The sequence below is a fragment of the Vipera ursinii genome (assembly GCF_947247035.1).
Source record: "Vipera ursinii genome assembly, chromosome: 1".
Lineage (NCBI taxonomy): Eukaryota > Metazoa > Chordata > Lepidosauria > Squamata > Viperidae > Vipera > Vipera ursinii.
This window is the reverse complement of record NC_139512.1, coordinates 288,826,561-288,843,845: the sequence shown is the minus strand read 5'-3', so window position 1 is coordinate 288,843,845 and position 17,285 is coordinate 288,826,561. Positions and strand designations below refer to the sequence as shown.

Here is a 17,285-nt window from a genome sequence, read left to right as displayed (position 1 = left end):
AACTAAGGCCAGGTATGAGCGGTCTATGATCTCCAGCCCTATTTTATTTCAGCCCCCAGTGGAAGCAAAATAAAGAAATAATCCACTAAACCTTCATAAACCTTAATCCTCTTTAATATTTCAAAATGAACACCAGAAGATCTATCGGCATATCAAAAGGTACAATTATTAATTAGTTGCACACACAAAACAGTTTCACCATCATACTTTATCAGTTTTCTGGAAACCACATTTACAGCATACCTCAGCAGCATCAACCTATATCCTTAATCTCTAGAATTAAAACAATCCCAAGTATGTGTTAGTACGTTGTATGTACCTTGTAGTGGGCAGGAAACAGGCAATTATTTTTTGGCTTGCTTGTTGATGTTCTTTAGAGATCCTAGCTAGCACAGATTGGTACTGTATATGCAACAGGAAATGATGCAGGTGGCATGGATAGTAACCAGTCTAGGAATTCTTTATCTTACTAAGAAAGGTCATTATTGGCTGGGAAGAGAGAGTCAATATTTGTGGGTCTATTTGGGGAAAATCCTGGCACAGAAGATTCCAACATGGAATGTAGAGTCATGATCAACAAAGAAATGAAAAAAGAAAGATACTTTGGATGTCTGAAGGGGAAATAATTGTCTGGCTCTTTTGTGAGTACTTTTTGGATGATGCAAATCTGAAGGAACATACTGAATTATTTCTGCTTGCATGTGCTTTTATTGAAGTCACTGCTGTGAGAAGAGGTGCTGTATAAATCATAATACATACATACTGTACATACATACATTCACACATACATGGATGCATGCATACATACATACATAAATGTATTTCAGTACAGTGTTGAAGCTCTGATACCCCCTCTCCCAAGTTGAATCTTTCTAGCCTGTACTTCTGGCTGTTTTGCTAAAATAGTATCTTGTTATCTTCTCAGCCAGTTGCTTTACTTTTGAATGCTTTCACAAACAGCTGTTCCTTAGCAGAGAAAGGTGACAGGATGTGATTTTCTGATATTTTTCCCCTTTTTCTTGTCACCATTTAAGCTTTTTCTGTCCCACGTTTTGAGATAAATTATATAGGAGTGCTTGCCACTGCAGTGCAATAACTCGTGTTTTTCTCTAGTTTTTCCAAGCCTCCCAAGTCCCATCCTTCGTAGATAGCCTCTGTTTCTCATGATTAAGTTGGAGAAGAGGACAGGACTATGTGGGAAGTTAGGTTCCTCCTCCACCTGCACACAAACTTTTTCAGATTAATGTCACCATTGGGTCAAGAGTATCTTCTGTCCTTGCAATCACACGGCATTACCACTAATCGTCAGATAACTGGGCTAATTTGGCTGGACTGCAGCAGCTTCTTTATAGCTGCGCTTCTTAGCATTTTCTTTTTGGAAGCTACATATCTGCAAGCCAAAATAGCACAGTTACAATTCTTCTGTCAATTCCACTCGCTGCTGGCCAAAATAACCAGTCAATTTCCTTTAGCATCTTATAGCTGCTCTGCTGGCTTTCTTTCATCTGGAAGATCTGTCTGAATCAACTAAAGCCTTGGTGCTCAGCCCCAGTTCATCTCCCTAGAACTTTTAGTTCTTTCTCTCCCTGGGACTGGGTTACCCTAAATGAGGCTCTCAGACAGCAGTCCATGGATGCAACAAGAACGGGAAAGTAACTGCATTTTGCTGCTCTAATTCTAATACTGTCGTTGATAATAAAGGCAGTGTTTAATCAGATTCACTCTTCATCATCTTCTAGTAGCACTCTAAGGGTGTCAGCCTAGAGCAGGCATGTCAAATTGCCAGCCCGCAGGCCAGATGCGTCACACCAAAACCGCACCCACCCCATTGCCGGCAATGGGGGAAAAGTCCCGATATGTTGCATAACATCACGTGATGTCGCGAGTTTGGCATGCCTGGCCTAGAGGAAGCAGTTGGATAAGGCAAAAAAGAGGTGATACCCTGAGCATTTGTTATGGGTGCATCATGACAGAAATGGGAGTGACATAAATGCTGCACTTGACTTCTGCTTGATTGCTCATGGCCATCAACCTGCAATTACTCCATCTTGACCTGGTAGACATGCCTCTCTCCTTTAGAGGGATTCCAGGAACAATTATATTTCCTGGCAGGTAACATTCCATCATTCCATAATTTAAACAATGCTTTCTTCTATTAGTAAATATATTAAAAGTTCCAATATAGTTGGCACTGACAGTGTTTTGTGCAGTTGCTTATTTTTATGTGCATTGTGGCATTTTAAAAATATTTGCATATTAGGAATACTTATTTTTGAGTTAAAATTCTCATTGAAAAGCTAGAGGTGTTTTCCTTTTAATGTATAAACAAAAACAAAAACACTATGGGTTTTCATTCATTTCATTCTATTTGGAGAGAACGTAAATCATTTGCACTATATCAGGCTTCTAAAAATATAATCTATCTTGTGCTACATTCTAAAACCTTTGCTATAGCTATTTTTTTCTTTCTTTCTTGGTTTGGAATGTAATAACTTTTTTCCATTTAGCCATTTTTTGTCAGTGTCTTCCAAGACTGTACTTAGTGTGCAGTAGTACAGTGTAGTATAGCAATGATATGATATACTATTCTTTTGGATCAGTGGGGCCCTAGCTTTGTAAATCAAGATATTGGGCAGTTATTCCATCTTTTTCTTCATGGGCAGGTTTTTTTGTGGTAAGACAAAACAGAGGAAAAAATGGTTAGAAGTTGAAGGATGCTAGTTTTTGTAAATTCAGAAAATGTGACAAGACTATTGTGTGAGAAAAGCTTCATTTACAAGAATTCAAAGTGCTCTGTTTATCCTAGCATAATTTTCTTTCATGTGTCAGTCAATACTTAATTACTAACTCAAAGCCATCTTCATAATCAAAATGAATACAATGAATTGAGAAACATTTTCTAGACACATTTTAATCTGTGAATGTCTGCAAATGGGTAATTATAATTCTATAACTTCTATCAGTCTATTTTTAAAACATCTCTAGGACTACAACTTCAGCCTCAGAAATTTAGAACTATATCTTACTGGCTCTGTGACTTTCAGATGATGATGATGATGATGATGATGATGATGATGATGATGATGATTATCTTTAAGAGATGATGATTTAAATATATGTTCTAATTGTATTTTTATTTTGTTTAGGTGCAGAAGTGATATATGTAAATTTAACTGCTTATAATGATGGTCATTTGCAGTCATCATTCTGGATTGTGGATAAGCAACATGTGTACATTGGAAGTGCCAGTTTAGATTGGAGTTCATTGGGGCAGGTATTAGTTCTTTAAACTGTAAAATAAATTCTTAAAAAGTCATAATTAACTTTGTTATGGAACAAAGTGGCAACAATACACCATCTTATTACACCATGTGAGCTAATTGCACACAAAACACCGGCCTTGCAAGTCAATCATATATAAAGTTATTTCCCACACTTTGTTGAGTCTATTACTTTTGATTTTGTTGTTGGCTTCTACTCTTTAGCAAGGCTGTAAAAAAATTCTTTTTTTGCATTGATTGCTACTCACTTGTTTTTGTAGCCCTGTTACCAAAAAGAAACAAGGGGCAATTCTCATTGTTTCCTATAGGTCAGACCTGGGCATTTCATGGTCCGCAAGCCACAGCTGGCCTGCAGGCCATCCAGTCTAGCTTGCAGTGTCAGGTATCTGTGGTGTTGGGGTCTGGGACATCATCAGCAGTGGGGAGGGTGGGGCATTGGCAGCATTTGCATGGTCTTGGTAGCAGGGGTGGGGTGACTATACCAGCAGTCCTCCACAACAGTTCTAGTTTTTCATGCGGCCCCTTGGAAAAATTAATTGCCCACCCCTGCTATAAAACTATAGTTTTGATTCTAAAAGAACCGATTACTGCTGTTGTTTCATAAGAGGGATAAACTCATGTTTCTAAAGAGCCTGCATAAGATAATGACAAGTGCTTCCATATGTTATAAAATTTAGCTACATTTTCCATAGTTCTAAAAAATAATAGTTATCAGAAACAATTCAATATTTGAATTAAAATTAGCCTAGTTAATATATTCAGCTTCTGAAGGCATAAGATTGTCACAGTAAAAGAATAGTCATTTTTGCATATTTATTTAATATTGAAAGCAGTAGTGCATAATTTCAAACTTCAAAGCACCCTTGAGATGATGCGTTGTAATCATATTTTGCTCAGCTTTTTCCCAATCATCTTGTCCCACCTGGAGGGATCAGAATCTAAACTTTTGCACTGTCATGCATTGCTTTCCCTCTGGCACTAACAGCAGCCTTCCTTGTAGGTTTGACATGCTAGCTGAGATTTAAAGGAGTTAATGGAACATATGTGCAGTATGTGCAGGGAATCATGTTTGATACAGAATGAATGAAGTTGATGCTAGAGACATAGTATCCTATGTTGACTTGCAGATGTCAGAACCAAGGAAAATTTTGTAAATGAATAATTTTCAAGGAATTGTAATGGAAAAGTGTTTTGCAATCATTTAATATTTATATTGTGTATTCACTATATCAGTGTTTATTATGCAACAATTTAAATTACAATATAGAATAGGCATGTGCTGAATCTCTCAGGGCAGAATTTAATATCTGCTTACAAGCTATTTGTTACAATATGAAAACCTGTCCTATTCTTTTTGCTATTTATTACTGATTATTTCCAGCACCAACAAATAGGTGCAAAGGAAGACAAAACCTGTCACTTGGAGCTCTTATAATAATAGACAATGTGCCTAGTAATACATACTTTGATTTCACAGATGAAGGAGCTTGGTACCATCTTATACAACTGCAGTTGCCTGGTTTTAGATTTACAAAGGATATTTGCCTTGTACATCTCCTTGAAATCCAGGAGCAAAGTTCCACCCACTTGGTCTAAAAGACTGTATGCCGTGTATGGTACTAAAAATAAACTGCCTCTTAAGTTGAATGAAACCAAGTCAGAAGTCTTTGTCTCAGTGAGTATATTTGTTCTTGTTTTTAGATAAGTTTAAGCTGCTACTTGAGTTGCTTCCCCATAAAATCATATCCCTAACATACTCAATATCTGCAAAGCCAATACTGCAATAAATTTTATTTATGTATCAAACTTCTTAACCACACATCTCCCTCTTAGATGACATTCAGATAAAAACATGGTTAGCAGCAAACAACATATTCCTGTAGTTAAGACTTGTGTCTTTATGTGTGAGAAGGTGGTTTGTTGATACATGATGTGGGATGTCCTCAGAATCTACTCTTCAGTCATTTCCTTTTGCTCAGAAAAAAATCTGGCAGCAATAAGGAATAAAAATGAATTTAATGAAGAAGATGTGTCTAAGATATATCTTATTAGTAAAGCAATGTTAGGAACAGCAGCCCTCCTATCACATCTTTTGGGCCTATGATAAGAGGAAGAAAATTGTGATCTTTGTTCTAGCAGAAAAGATATTAACCAAATCAAACACAGCTGTTACTAATAATTGTATTTGTAATGATAATTGAATACTAACTTTTTCTTCTGTTCCTTCCTCTTTCCTTGCCTTTAAAATATTTCTTTCCTTACAGCAATAGATAGTTAAATTAGAAGATTTAGAAGCCAAAGTACTGTTACATTGATTAGGCTATTCAAGTCACTAATCAATCCTATTTTAGTAAAAATAAAAACAACGGCTAAATCCTTTTTTGCAAAACAATCTTTCTTGGCTGCAGCCTAACAGTATAATTTTCTCAATAGTATTTTATCTTATAATCCTAATATTGGCCATGCAGAAGAAGGAGAAGATGCTGAATATTATTGTGTGATACTGTTAGCTCAGTAACAAAGGGAATAAATAGAAAATTCCCATAAATTTGTTGAAGATAGCCTGCAGTTGAAAGGAAAGATTCTATTTCAGCTTAGCCGAGGCACAGGTGAATCCCTCCAAATTTATAACTCAGGTCTGACACATCAAGGAATGTACTGAGATTTTGAAAGCTGCCCTGATGAACATCGATACATAATGTTTCTACTCCACTGATAACACTTGTTCAGTTACAGACATTGCTCAAGGACAAAAGCCATAGAAGTATTTGACACCTAAGTTCATTGTTGATTTGAAATTTCTTCCCTTCTTTAAAAGGGGAAGGTGGATTTAAAGTATTTCTCTCTATGCAAACTCATGTGTATAATTATGGTGCTCCATAATGCCTTATCCCAGTGATGGTGAACCTATGGCACGCATGCCAGAGGCGGCACTCAGAGCCCTCTCTGTGGGCACACCTGCCGCCGCCAGCAGCTTGCACAGGTTCATTAGGCCACCGCCAGTGCCCAGAGTGTCAGTCCTGCCCAGCACAAAGGAGGTGAAGCAGCTGGCTAGCCATCTCGAGTAGAGGTGGTAGAGCATGCCCCCATGCACTCGCTGGCCTCTGTGCGTGGGGGCCAATAGTGTCAGGCAGCAGCCGCCCCTGCGTCTCTTTGCCTTGCCCCGCAGCAATGGCACCCCACCCTACCCCCTGCCTCACCCTGCAGGATGAGCCTCCTGCTGACCGCCCCACCCACAAGAGACTCCCTGGATCTCCCCCAATCCTGTCCAGCCCCCATAGGCATCCTCCCACAAGCAACATCAAAGTGGCCACACCCACCCTGGCCACACCCACCCGGTTTGCTGTTCTACCACAGACAGACCCACCCAGTGGTCCACACACACCCCACACACCCCTGAGGGCACCACAATGCTGATGCGGCCCTGGCACTTTGCGATAAATAAGTGGGTTTTGGATTGTGGTTTGGGCACTTGGTCTCTAAAAGATTCACCATCACTGCCTTATACCAAGGCCTGGAAGAACAACTATTTTTTTTTTTGTAATTTCCTAAATGTCATACAGGTTGGAGCTAGGTGAATCTCTGGAGAGAATGTTCCAGAGGGCAGGAGCTGCAACATAATAAATCTTGCACCATATATAAAGCATAATTAATAGAAAATTATCTTTTTTGCCTTATACCATACCATTAAACATTTTTGGCTAATGATATTGCTGAAGTCTTTTTTAATTTTTTTAATGTTTTTATTTATTTTTTATTTTACTCTAATGTGAACTGCCTAGAATCTTTTGATTTGAATTAGAAATGAAATATATAACACAAGAATCCTTCTGGTCACACAAATGGAATTCTCTTCACTTTTTTTTTATTCCAGCCCATCCAGCATTTGCTCTGGAGTATCCCCAATTTATCCACAGAAAATTATAAATTTGTAGTTGCAAACATATATTTTAATTATATTCAAGACTCCATTAGAGCTAATGATGGATTTTGCAATTACAGGATTTAAATAACTTCTGCATTATTTTTTTTTAACACAGAATAGCTATGAATTCAAATAATACCTTTATTAGAGAATCAGAGGTAACTATTTTATTCTGCTTTTCAGAACAGAAATACTGTCACAGTAGCATATACTGTAACACAAAATGTATTGATAAGACATCATAATAAACACTATCAAAATATTAAAAGTTATATAAGCCATCTTATTACGGGTATAATGGTTTTATAATTCTGCACAAAAAAAACTGAAATATCTACTATATTTTTAAATATGTTTTTAAACTTCTCTCCACAGAATTCTCCAAAGCTCCTATGCCCTAAAGACAGGACTCTGGATACTGATGCAATCTATAGTGTGGTAGATAATGCTGAACAGTTTATATACATAGCTGTTATGGACTATCTGCCTATTGTTAATATAATAAATGAGACAAGGTGAGTAGACACCAGAAATATTCTTTTATGTATTGTTATATAAATATATTTTCTGAGAACAGCATTTGGTAAGAACTCTCTTTTCCAGTTTAGCACATTCAGAAGCTTATGTTGTAGAACAATTAAAATGTTAGGATAAGATAGAGGAGAACCAATTTCAAACCTTCCCTCAAGCATTCAAATTCACTGGATAAATTTAGGCCAGCTACCTACTTCACAGATTTTGCAAGAATAGAATGAAAGAACATCTCCTTATGTATTCCCTGGAATTCCTAGGGGAAATACAAGATGTAAATCTAACAAATAAATAATATATTCAAATAGTTCTTGGCAGGGCTTTTTTTCTCATAGAACGCTCAGAACGGAGTTCCGGCACCTTTTTTGGATGGAACCTTGTAGGGTAGGCAAGGCGGGGTGTATGACATGTGTGAGTTCCGGCACCTTTTTCTTTTACAAAAAAGCACTGGTTCTTGGACTTCTGTTTTCAGAATTCCTATGATACTTGTTGGCTGGAAACTGTAGAAGGTGTTAAGTCCCACCAAAACTAAAAGGGAGCAAGCCTGCAAAGATAGATTTTGTAGATTTTGTTGAGCACGTCTGAGATTTAGTCACTAATCCTGCAAATATATTTTCTTTCTTTGCAGTTCTATAGCTAGAATAATTCATTATTTTATTAAGCAATAAGTTGTGTACTATCAAAAATGTTTATTTCCTAATTTTCCAGCTTAATGTTTATTTTTAATACATCCTTTATTCAGATTAGTTATCACACATTATGTTTTCAATGGGAAAATATATAACTTGATTTCCTAATATAACCTGTCAATTAGAAGTGACTTCTACTAGGATCATTTTTTTTATTATGTACACATAAAGTCCTAAGGAAAAAGCAATCTAACCTGCCCCCTTATCCCCAAGTCAGTATAACCACGAGAAATTCTATTTTTTCTATGCAAGAAAAAGGAAAGAATATACCATATCATATTACCAGTTTGATCACAGAAATTTCTCCTACAACACTTCTATTTTAACTAACACAGTACTTGCAGACCTGGATCATTATCACCCTCTTAACTCAACTTGTCTCCATTCTTTGACTTCCACTTCATTGTCTAGCCCAGGGGTCTTCAAACTTAGCCCTTTTATGACTTGTGGACTTCAACTCCCAGAATTCCTCAGCCAGGCATAAGTCATAAAAGGGCCAAGTTTGAAGACCCCCGGTCTAGCCATACAGTTTGACCTTGATGAAGGTCCTGCATAAGATTAAGAGCTACCTGTTTCTTGGCTTTCAGGAATTTTAATGTGAGAGATTTTATGATAGTCATGGTACTTCAGAATTCCTTGGTTAGGGTTTTTACATCACAAATCCTGGCTTTTCATTTTTTAAAAAATGAATAACATAGGTTGCTTTTTTTTATAGGTACTGGCCTTTTTTGGATGGAAAGATCAGAGAAGCACTGATTCTACGTAATATTAAAGTGCGACTCCTTATAAGTTTCTCCAAAGAAACAAATCCCCTCACTTTTAACTTTATTTCATCTCTTAAAGCAATTTGCACTGACGTTTCTGACTGTAGTTTAAAAGTTGTAAGTATTCCTTCGTGTTGTTTGTTTACCTAGCTAAAACAATATTCTAGTACATTTCAGCAATCATGTTGAATCTCAGTCATATGAATTCCATTGTAAATCCACAGCAAAATAAAACATGGTCTTCTTTCCTCTTAATAATGGAAAGCTAGGGTCATTATTTCAAGTTTCCTTATCATTCTCACTGCCCATTCTCTGCTCAAATTATGTTTGGTTCTCCTCTTGCCAATTAAGCATGGTTATGGTTTTGGTATATGTTGATTCTCTGATTCTATGAATCTTTCATAATTTTCTTCATAATATGTGTGGAGAAGCCTTCTCGGAATATTCTTTCTCTTCTCCTGAACAAATGTATTGTTCAATAATACGATTCTTCTCCGATAGCAAAGTCCTAAAAAGAACCATTGTAACTTTGTTCCCCTTGAGTACAGTACAGCTTTCTCTTTTATTTTAAAGAGGAAGGCTTTGATTCTTTTAAAACTAATTTAAACTATAAACTATAGTTATGTCCAGTCTCAGACAAACTGGGTTAGGTTTTCAATGTAATTTAGGAAAACTATTAGTGGTTTAGGAAATTGCTTACTTCCCTAATCCAGAAAAATAAATAAAACTAATAATAACATAGTGAAAATCTTCCAGTGTTTTATTTTAGGCTGTATCAAAGTAATAGTGGGGAATTAGGGTGTCAGTTTGAGGACATGCTAGTTACTGTTTTTATGAATTACTTACCGTTTACATAATCACAATTAGCAATAAAGTATCAAGCTTTTGAAAATCAACTTTCCTATTAATGTGGAAGTTTTGCAAAGTACAATCAAAACCTCTGTAAATTTAGGTTATTTCATAATATTTTTATAGATTCTATTTTCCCTTTTCCAAATTTGATAGATCGCCATTTTTAAATTTAAAGTTCCTTCAGCAATGTTGGGACTAGCTATCTCTAAGTGAGTATTTCTCATTTAATACAGAAATTCTTTGATCTTGAATCAGAAGGTGCATGCTTTATTAAGGAGCCAAAAAACTCTTCTCTTCTCAAGCTAAATCGCAATAAATATGTGGTGACTGATAGAGCTGCTTATATTGGTAAGTAGAGAATTGAATGAGCCAGTTCCAGTCTGATTATTTATATATTGTTTGTTGCTTTGAAACTAGAATAACTGATTAAGTATAAAGCATATACATACTGTATATACATATATATATATATGTATATGTATGTATACAATCTTGTTTTATTAGTAAGCGTTAGATTTGAAAAAATTAGCATGTGACATAACCTATTTACGTATGAAGCTGAGATTGTCATGGAGAAAGTAAATTCAATCTGCCTCTATATTAAATAGAAACTATCAGCCTGAAGTTTAATTAAGAAAAAAATGTTTTCCAATTGTTACATAATTTTGATTGTCCTTTCATTTACCTTGTAGGTAATTTTGACTGGGTTGGGACCTATTTTAATCAGAATGCTGGAGCTGGTCTTGTCATCAACCATGCAGACATAGGGAACAAAACCAGCATAATTAAACAACTTAAAGCTGTATTTGAAAGGGACTGGTATTCACATTATGCTAAAAGTTCAACAGCAAAGATCTCAAACTGCCTAATCTACAAACACAGCAAAGCTGCAGCCAATAAGTCTGCCATAAGCAATATGAACTGACACCTCTTTTACTGTTCAGCATCACAGCCAAGGGAGAAATAGAGCAGGACTGATGCTGACTGCCACTTTCTTATTTATGGACAATAGACTTTTTTAAAAATAAAAAAATTTATAGTAAAAAAGCACACTTACATAAAATGTTCTTTAAACTATATTCTGTATACTGTATTATTTACAAATGTTAGATTTGTTACTGCTGACAATGAATGTCTCTTCGGCTTTGCTATTGATTTGGACATATTCATATTTAAAAGCATGCTTGATTCCTTAGTTTAAAGGTTATTTCTACCTCTCTCCTCTATATAGTAAAATGTATATACAGTACAAAGCAAGTTTGATTATGGAAAAAAAATCTTAAAAGAGTTGATAGTAAATGCAGATTTCCCTCAATCCCACAATTTAAGTACACATAAACCCTTTATTGTATAAATAGTATATTCCCAGTTTAAGATACTGGTTGTCTACCTGAATTCATAATACTGTGTCCAACCATATATATTTAAATGATCTATTATTACTTGAACCTCTAAAACAAAATTGTAAAGGGAATCGTTCTAATCAACCATAACCATTACCTTCTGCCAGTCATGCACTAATTCGATTTTCTGGGGCGGGGGGAATGAAATCATGCCTTAATCCCTACAAAATACATTGTAATTTTTTTAAAAAATATGAGACAATAATAGGTTGCATGTAACTTTGTTACCTGCCATATTGAAGTAAAATGTTTGTCTCTGCGTAAAATCGTTTCTGCAGGTCTAAAGCTCACATTTATTATGTGAAGAAATGGGGCAAAATCCACTAGGGCAATGTTTCTCAACCTCGGCAACTTTAAGAATTCTCCAGCCACTGCACTAGGGGTTTAGAGGCAATTCACTCCTTTTTTCCTTCCCAGGCAGCCCACAGTGGAGGATGAGCATTCATGCACGTGTCCCTCCTCATCTCCCATATAACCCAGTAAGCAACCTCTGATCTCTTGCAGAAAGACAGGATCATTCATGGCAACCCTTGTGATGCAAATGAACGGTGCTATGAGGTTTACTCAACCTTCTGATAAGATACTGAGAGATCTTAAAATGAAGTTAAAAGTTAACAATGATTTTCATGGTAGTTGATGGTTGAATACCATGTTAGCAGAAAAGGGCTTTATTTTAAAAAATATGGTGAGTTCTTCTATTATTTAAGATGTCTATCCTTACTGTTCATGCAGAAATAATTGTTCCCAGTTTAACATTTTTCAGATTAATATTCTTAGACTTTTCTAACATCAAAATGACTTTGTGTACTGTTCGCTTGTTTTTTTTAAAAAGCCAACTATAACAATAATGTCAGTTGAGTACTTATTAAATAAACATAAATCCTTATAGATTTCTAAAGCTTACAAGATAGTTTGTAGAATTTCTGATTATAAAGTGGAATTAATTTTAAATTCTTAGATTTTGAGAAAGAGAAGCAGACTGATTAACCTAACAAAAGTATTTCTTGTAGGCAAATGTAATATTTCACATTCAAACCACTTACTCTGTATCAGCAAGCCTATCGTTAGTATTTAAAATATTTTTAAAATAAATTCCTACTAAACTAAAATTAATCCATGAGTATCCCTTACAAAGTGAAAATCCAGGAAAAATATGGCAGCCTTATACCGTAGTTCTAGAGCAATGTTTATATGTATACAATTAAGTTGTTTTTAAGTTATAACAGCCAGGCTGTTGTGATAGGTTGGAAAAGTTGCTCAGAAGCTGTATTTTCATGTCAAGTTCTGGGCAATTGCCTAAATATTGTTAAAGTAGCCATTTGTCAAAAACCCCTCAGTTCCATTTTCAGAAGTCACATTCATATTCTTTTGCTATAGATATAAGCTTCCAAATTTCAGCTTGCTCAATATTGAAGGCAAAGTATTCAGCATCGGTAAATTACTTTCTTCTGGCTGAGCAGGAAAGTTTGATTTGTTTGAAGTGAAAAGTGAAAGCACCAATTTTCAGAGCTAGTTGATATGATACATGGTAAGGATTGCAATGACGCTGGAAGTAGATGAACAGAACCCCAAAAACTTCAAGACTATCCATACAAGTCTCTTCATATCAGTCAGAAGTAAACTGACGTCAGCAGGATAGAATTGCACTGTAAAGCTCTCTTTTAAACTGATTTCCTAAGTTTACTTACTGCAGATATAATCTCCTCCTTTTGTCTATCACATCCATTATTTTTGTGTTCTAATGATGCTGAACTCCTAGCAATCTAATTTCTGATAGAGGACAATATTTGTAGCTCAGGGTTGAAATCATCGGCCCTTGGCGCTCTCTGAGGTTGGCTGTTTTCTTGCAGACATTTCATTACACAAACTATGATGATGTTACCTAGTTTGGGTAATGAATCATCTGCAAGAAAACAACCAAGCTCAGAGAGCACCAAGGGCCCCTCAGTCTGTGATTTACCTATAGAAAAACCCATAACAATATATAATTCCACCATAGTTTTTAAAGTTTATGGAAACAAGACAGGTGTTCATGTAGAAAATGTGCCTTGTTTCCTGCACAGAACATCATGATTTACAAGAACATTGTGATTTGCAAGTTTTGTCATGGCTGCCTTATTTATTGATTTATTTATTTACATATCTGGTATAACAATGTTTTTCATCAATCTGGAATCCAAAGCACCTTTGGATTATTTGGACATAACATGTGAGATTTTCAGGCTTCAAAAGTCAGGGAGGACAGCTAGATTCAGAAAAACTCTTTTAACTTTTTCTTGCCATTAACTGATCACTGGAGGGAAGAGTCAGGTTCTTTAAAAGTTTACCCAGTGGTGGGATTCAAATATGTGAACAACTGGTTCTCTGTGTGGATGCCACTTTCGGAAGTCCATTCTGGGCCTGGGCAACAAAAAATTAGCTATCAGTTCTTCCGAACTGTTGCGAACTGGCTGAATCCCACCACTGTGTTTACCCCAAAAAGGAAAATGCATCTTGTGGGCTGGTGGCATCCCCTTCCTATTCCTGCAAAAAAAAAAAGTGATCTCTGTATGAAAGAAAGATAGACATAACACTTGTGAGAAACAGTGTCTCCTTGCTGGCTGCCATTCATGCTAAATTCACATTGCTCGGCACATAATTCTTTGACACTTGAAGTGCTACAGAAAATCTGCCACAACCATCAAACCAACTTCAAAAGCTTGGCGGCAGAATGCACCACTAACTGCATCACAGAAATATATGGTTGGAAGGCAGTTTGGAAGTCATCTAGTCTAGCACCTTCCAGGAGCCCCAGATTCCCATCAGATGGCTCTGTTTAAACACTTTTGTGTAGTCAGCAGTGCACAAGAGGATAAATGCATACTTATGTATGAGAGAATTCATAACACAGAGGGTACATGGATGGATATACAGTGACACAACCCCTCCCCAGCCAAACACTCCAAAAACTAGCCAACCACATTGAATCTCTGATTTTTGAATTCATGCAAAATTCTTTTTTAAAAAAAAATCCAAAGACAGAGTCAAACCAAAGTAAACTGTTTGTCTAAAACTTCAGGAAAAAAAAACAATGACTAAACTACATTGATGATAATTTTCTGTGTTTAGCTGTTATGGAGCTATTAGAGTGCCTTGCGAATCACAATTACAGACTGATTTCACACAGAAAGACTTCCTGAATTTCCATCAAGAAAACAAACTAAGGGTCCTGGTGTTGGGACAGATGGAGCTCAACATGGCTTTGGTAAAGCATCTGCTTCCTCTTCACATTCCTTCATCTTCAGTCCCTAATAGAGGGGAATGTGCTGGCTGTTTCAAATGTCAACACCATCCTATCTGTTGCTATTGTGGGGAAAGAGTTCCTCTTCTAGCAACTCTCCCCTGATCTTGCCCATCATAGTACCAAGTGGAAGGTACCACTGCTGGTTTGGTAGGCAAAGTACCCAAACCCAGTTTCCTCACTGGATTTTGACACCCCCTCCCACTCTTTTGACAGTAAATTTTGGCTTGGCTCACCTTTTGACCGGCCTTGCTTTCTCATCCATGGTTTATTCAGTGGGTTTTTAACAGGGGGATGTTTCTTCTCTTCCTGGACTTATTATTCTAGACTAAGTTGGCTCATTCATTTTGTATAAAATTATCATGACGAGCATTTTTTTTCTGTTCTGGCCTTTAGAAAAGCCAGAAGCCTGGCTATAAAGTAATAATCTCACCAAAAATTGTCTTACAATGAACCTCACATCTTCACATTCTCTTTTTATGATTAACCAAGAAAAATATTAAGAGCCTTCAGGTCAATATATAGTAAGCATATTTGCTGCTGCATACCAAGTCGTCAATTTAGGCATAAATTGTTTGGTTTTTGCTTTGACTTTTTAGTTAAGTCCAAATGTACTCAGACAGATTGAATAACCCCTTGAAAGGTTATACAATTAATTTCTGCATCTCAAATTTACATGTATGAGACAATAATTCCTCACTTTAATTTGACAGAATCCTTGATCTAAACTTCATAAAATAATGTTCTATTTCATCCCTTTTTATCCTTTTTAATAATTTTTCTTTAGCCATTGTCATGAAAATATCTTTGTGAAGGCTGCTTTTCAGAATATTTAATATACAGCTTTTAACTTATTCAAAACCTAATCTTATTTAATTCTTGTGTATTATTTATATTGGACTTTGAACTTTCAACATTTTACTTTATTTGTTTATTTATTTATTTGTTTGTTTGTTTGTTTGTTTATATCTTGCCTTTATTATTTTTATTAATAATTCAAGGTGGTGAACACACACCTACCCTTTCATAACTTCAAAGTTCATTATCGTTATAATTCAAGAAAATATGTTTTAACTAATATGAGCAAACCAACTCCCCCAAAGTGGCCCACGTCATATGTTTACTACAGTGTGATTCTGTTTCTTTTCTTTTTTAACACCTCCATTTCTCTGGCCATAAAAGATACGTCTGTGCTAATGTGATAGGTAAATAGGGAAGCAGATTATTGTTTGTGAGGTTTCAGATATGATCTGGATCATTTTTGCTTATTCATTTACTGGTATAATTTTTTTAATATCAACCCTACCTCAGCAAGAGATACCTTTCATAGATGAATAATTACCACATTAACATGGGATTTAAAGAACAGGTTGATATGGATGTTGCATTTTATTATCCAATAAATAATGGATTCTACTATCAAGATGCTTTCAATAGGGTGCTAAACTAGAAAATAATGCCTGGGGACCCCTTGCTTGGGGCCTTGACCTTTATAACCCAGGAGACTTAGGAAATCCTCATGCCAACTTTTTAGAGGCAAATAAATCCACTTTTTGCAGTGGTCAGAATCACTATTTGAAAACAATAGAAACAATTTAGAAGTGGGAGGAATAGGACCATACGTTTGTGTGATACCTTCTTTTGTGAAAGAGTAGAGAAGTCTAATTTTTTAAAAAATCACATGGCTATTTGTAACCAAGGCTGAAGGATCATGAGCCATCTGCTGACTAGAAACATTTTGGAGCAACCCTGGGTTCTTTCAATTGAAACTGGTAACTATAATAAAAGTAAAATGGTCTAGAACAGGAGTGTCAAACTGCCAGCCCACGGGCCGGATGCGTCACGGCAAAACTGCGCCCACCCCTTTGCCGGCAATGGGAAAAAAGTTGTGATACTTTGTGACATGTCATGTGACATTGCGAGTTTGACACCCCTGGTCTAAAGTGTTACAGGAATTCTCACATAGAGGGAAAAATATGGAAAATAAACAATTTACCCATATACTTTATCCCTAGATTCACATTCCTTTTATGTGAACTGTTTATCAGAGGAAAAGGACAGTTCTGCTTCAATACTTTAGTTACTTGAGATAAGCCTTACCAATTTCCCAAACAAGAGTTCCTTGCATTGCTTAGACCTGCTATGGTCTTGTGTTTTCTAGTGCACCTGTGGGAAATGTAATTTGCAAAAAGAAGTTGCTACAAACTATATCTGCCTTATATTTGAGCAACGTGCTTTAATTTCCAAAGGCTGAACACAAGGCAGTTGCTGCATGCTTATATAATTCAGTTTTATGATATGACTTTGATGAATGCCTATGCATTGTAACTGCTTTATTACAACAATATTCAATGTTTTATACTCATTTTTTTAAAAAATATATACTGCATGATTCCATAATTGTTCTGTTGTCTGCATAAAATACAAGCAACTAAGCAATATGTGATGTTAAGAATATAATTACAGTAGTTAACTTCAATCCATTACAACATCTCGATGTCACAAGACATTAGAGGCAGATGGGAAACAATATAATAGGAAGCCCATTTCAGCAGATAGT

General features: G+C 35.9%; 1 protein-coding gene across 1 annotated transcript in view; it reads left to right on the top strand.

Moving 5' to 3' along the window:
- The window catches only part of PLD5 (phospholipase D family member 5), a gene marked incomplete at both ends in the record, with an annotated part of 86,566 nt that extends 75,599 nt beyond the window's left edge, over window positions 1-10,967 (top strand). The window contains 6 exons of the mRNA XM_083349929.1: window positions 3,147-3,274; window positions 4,759-4,956; window positions 7,582-7,721; window positions 9,142-9,307; window positions 10,276-10,390; window positions 10,735-10,967. Coding sequence (XP_083206055.1) covers window positions 3,147-3,274; window positions 4,759-4,956; window positions 7,582-7,721; window positions 9,142-9,307; window positions 10,276-10,390; window positions 10,735-10,967 — 980 coding nt within the window. The remainder of the gene's footprint in view (window positions 1-3,146; window positions 3,275-4,758; window positions 4,957-7,581; window positions 7,722-9,141; window positions 9,308-10,275; window positions 10,391-10,734) is intronic.
- Between the last annotated feature and the right edge of the window lie 6,318 nt (window positions 10,968-17,285).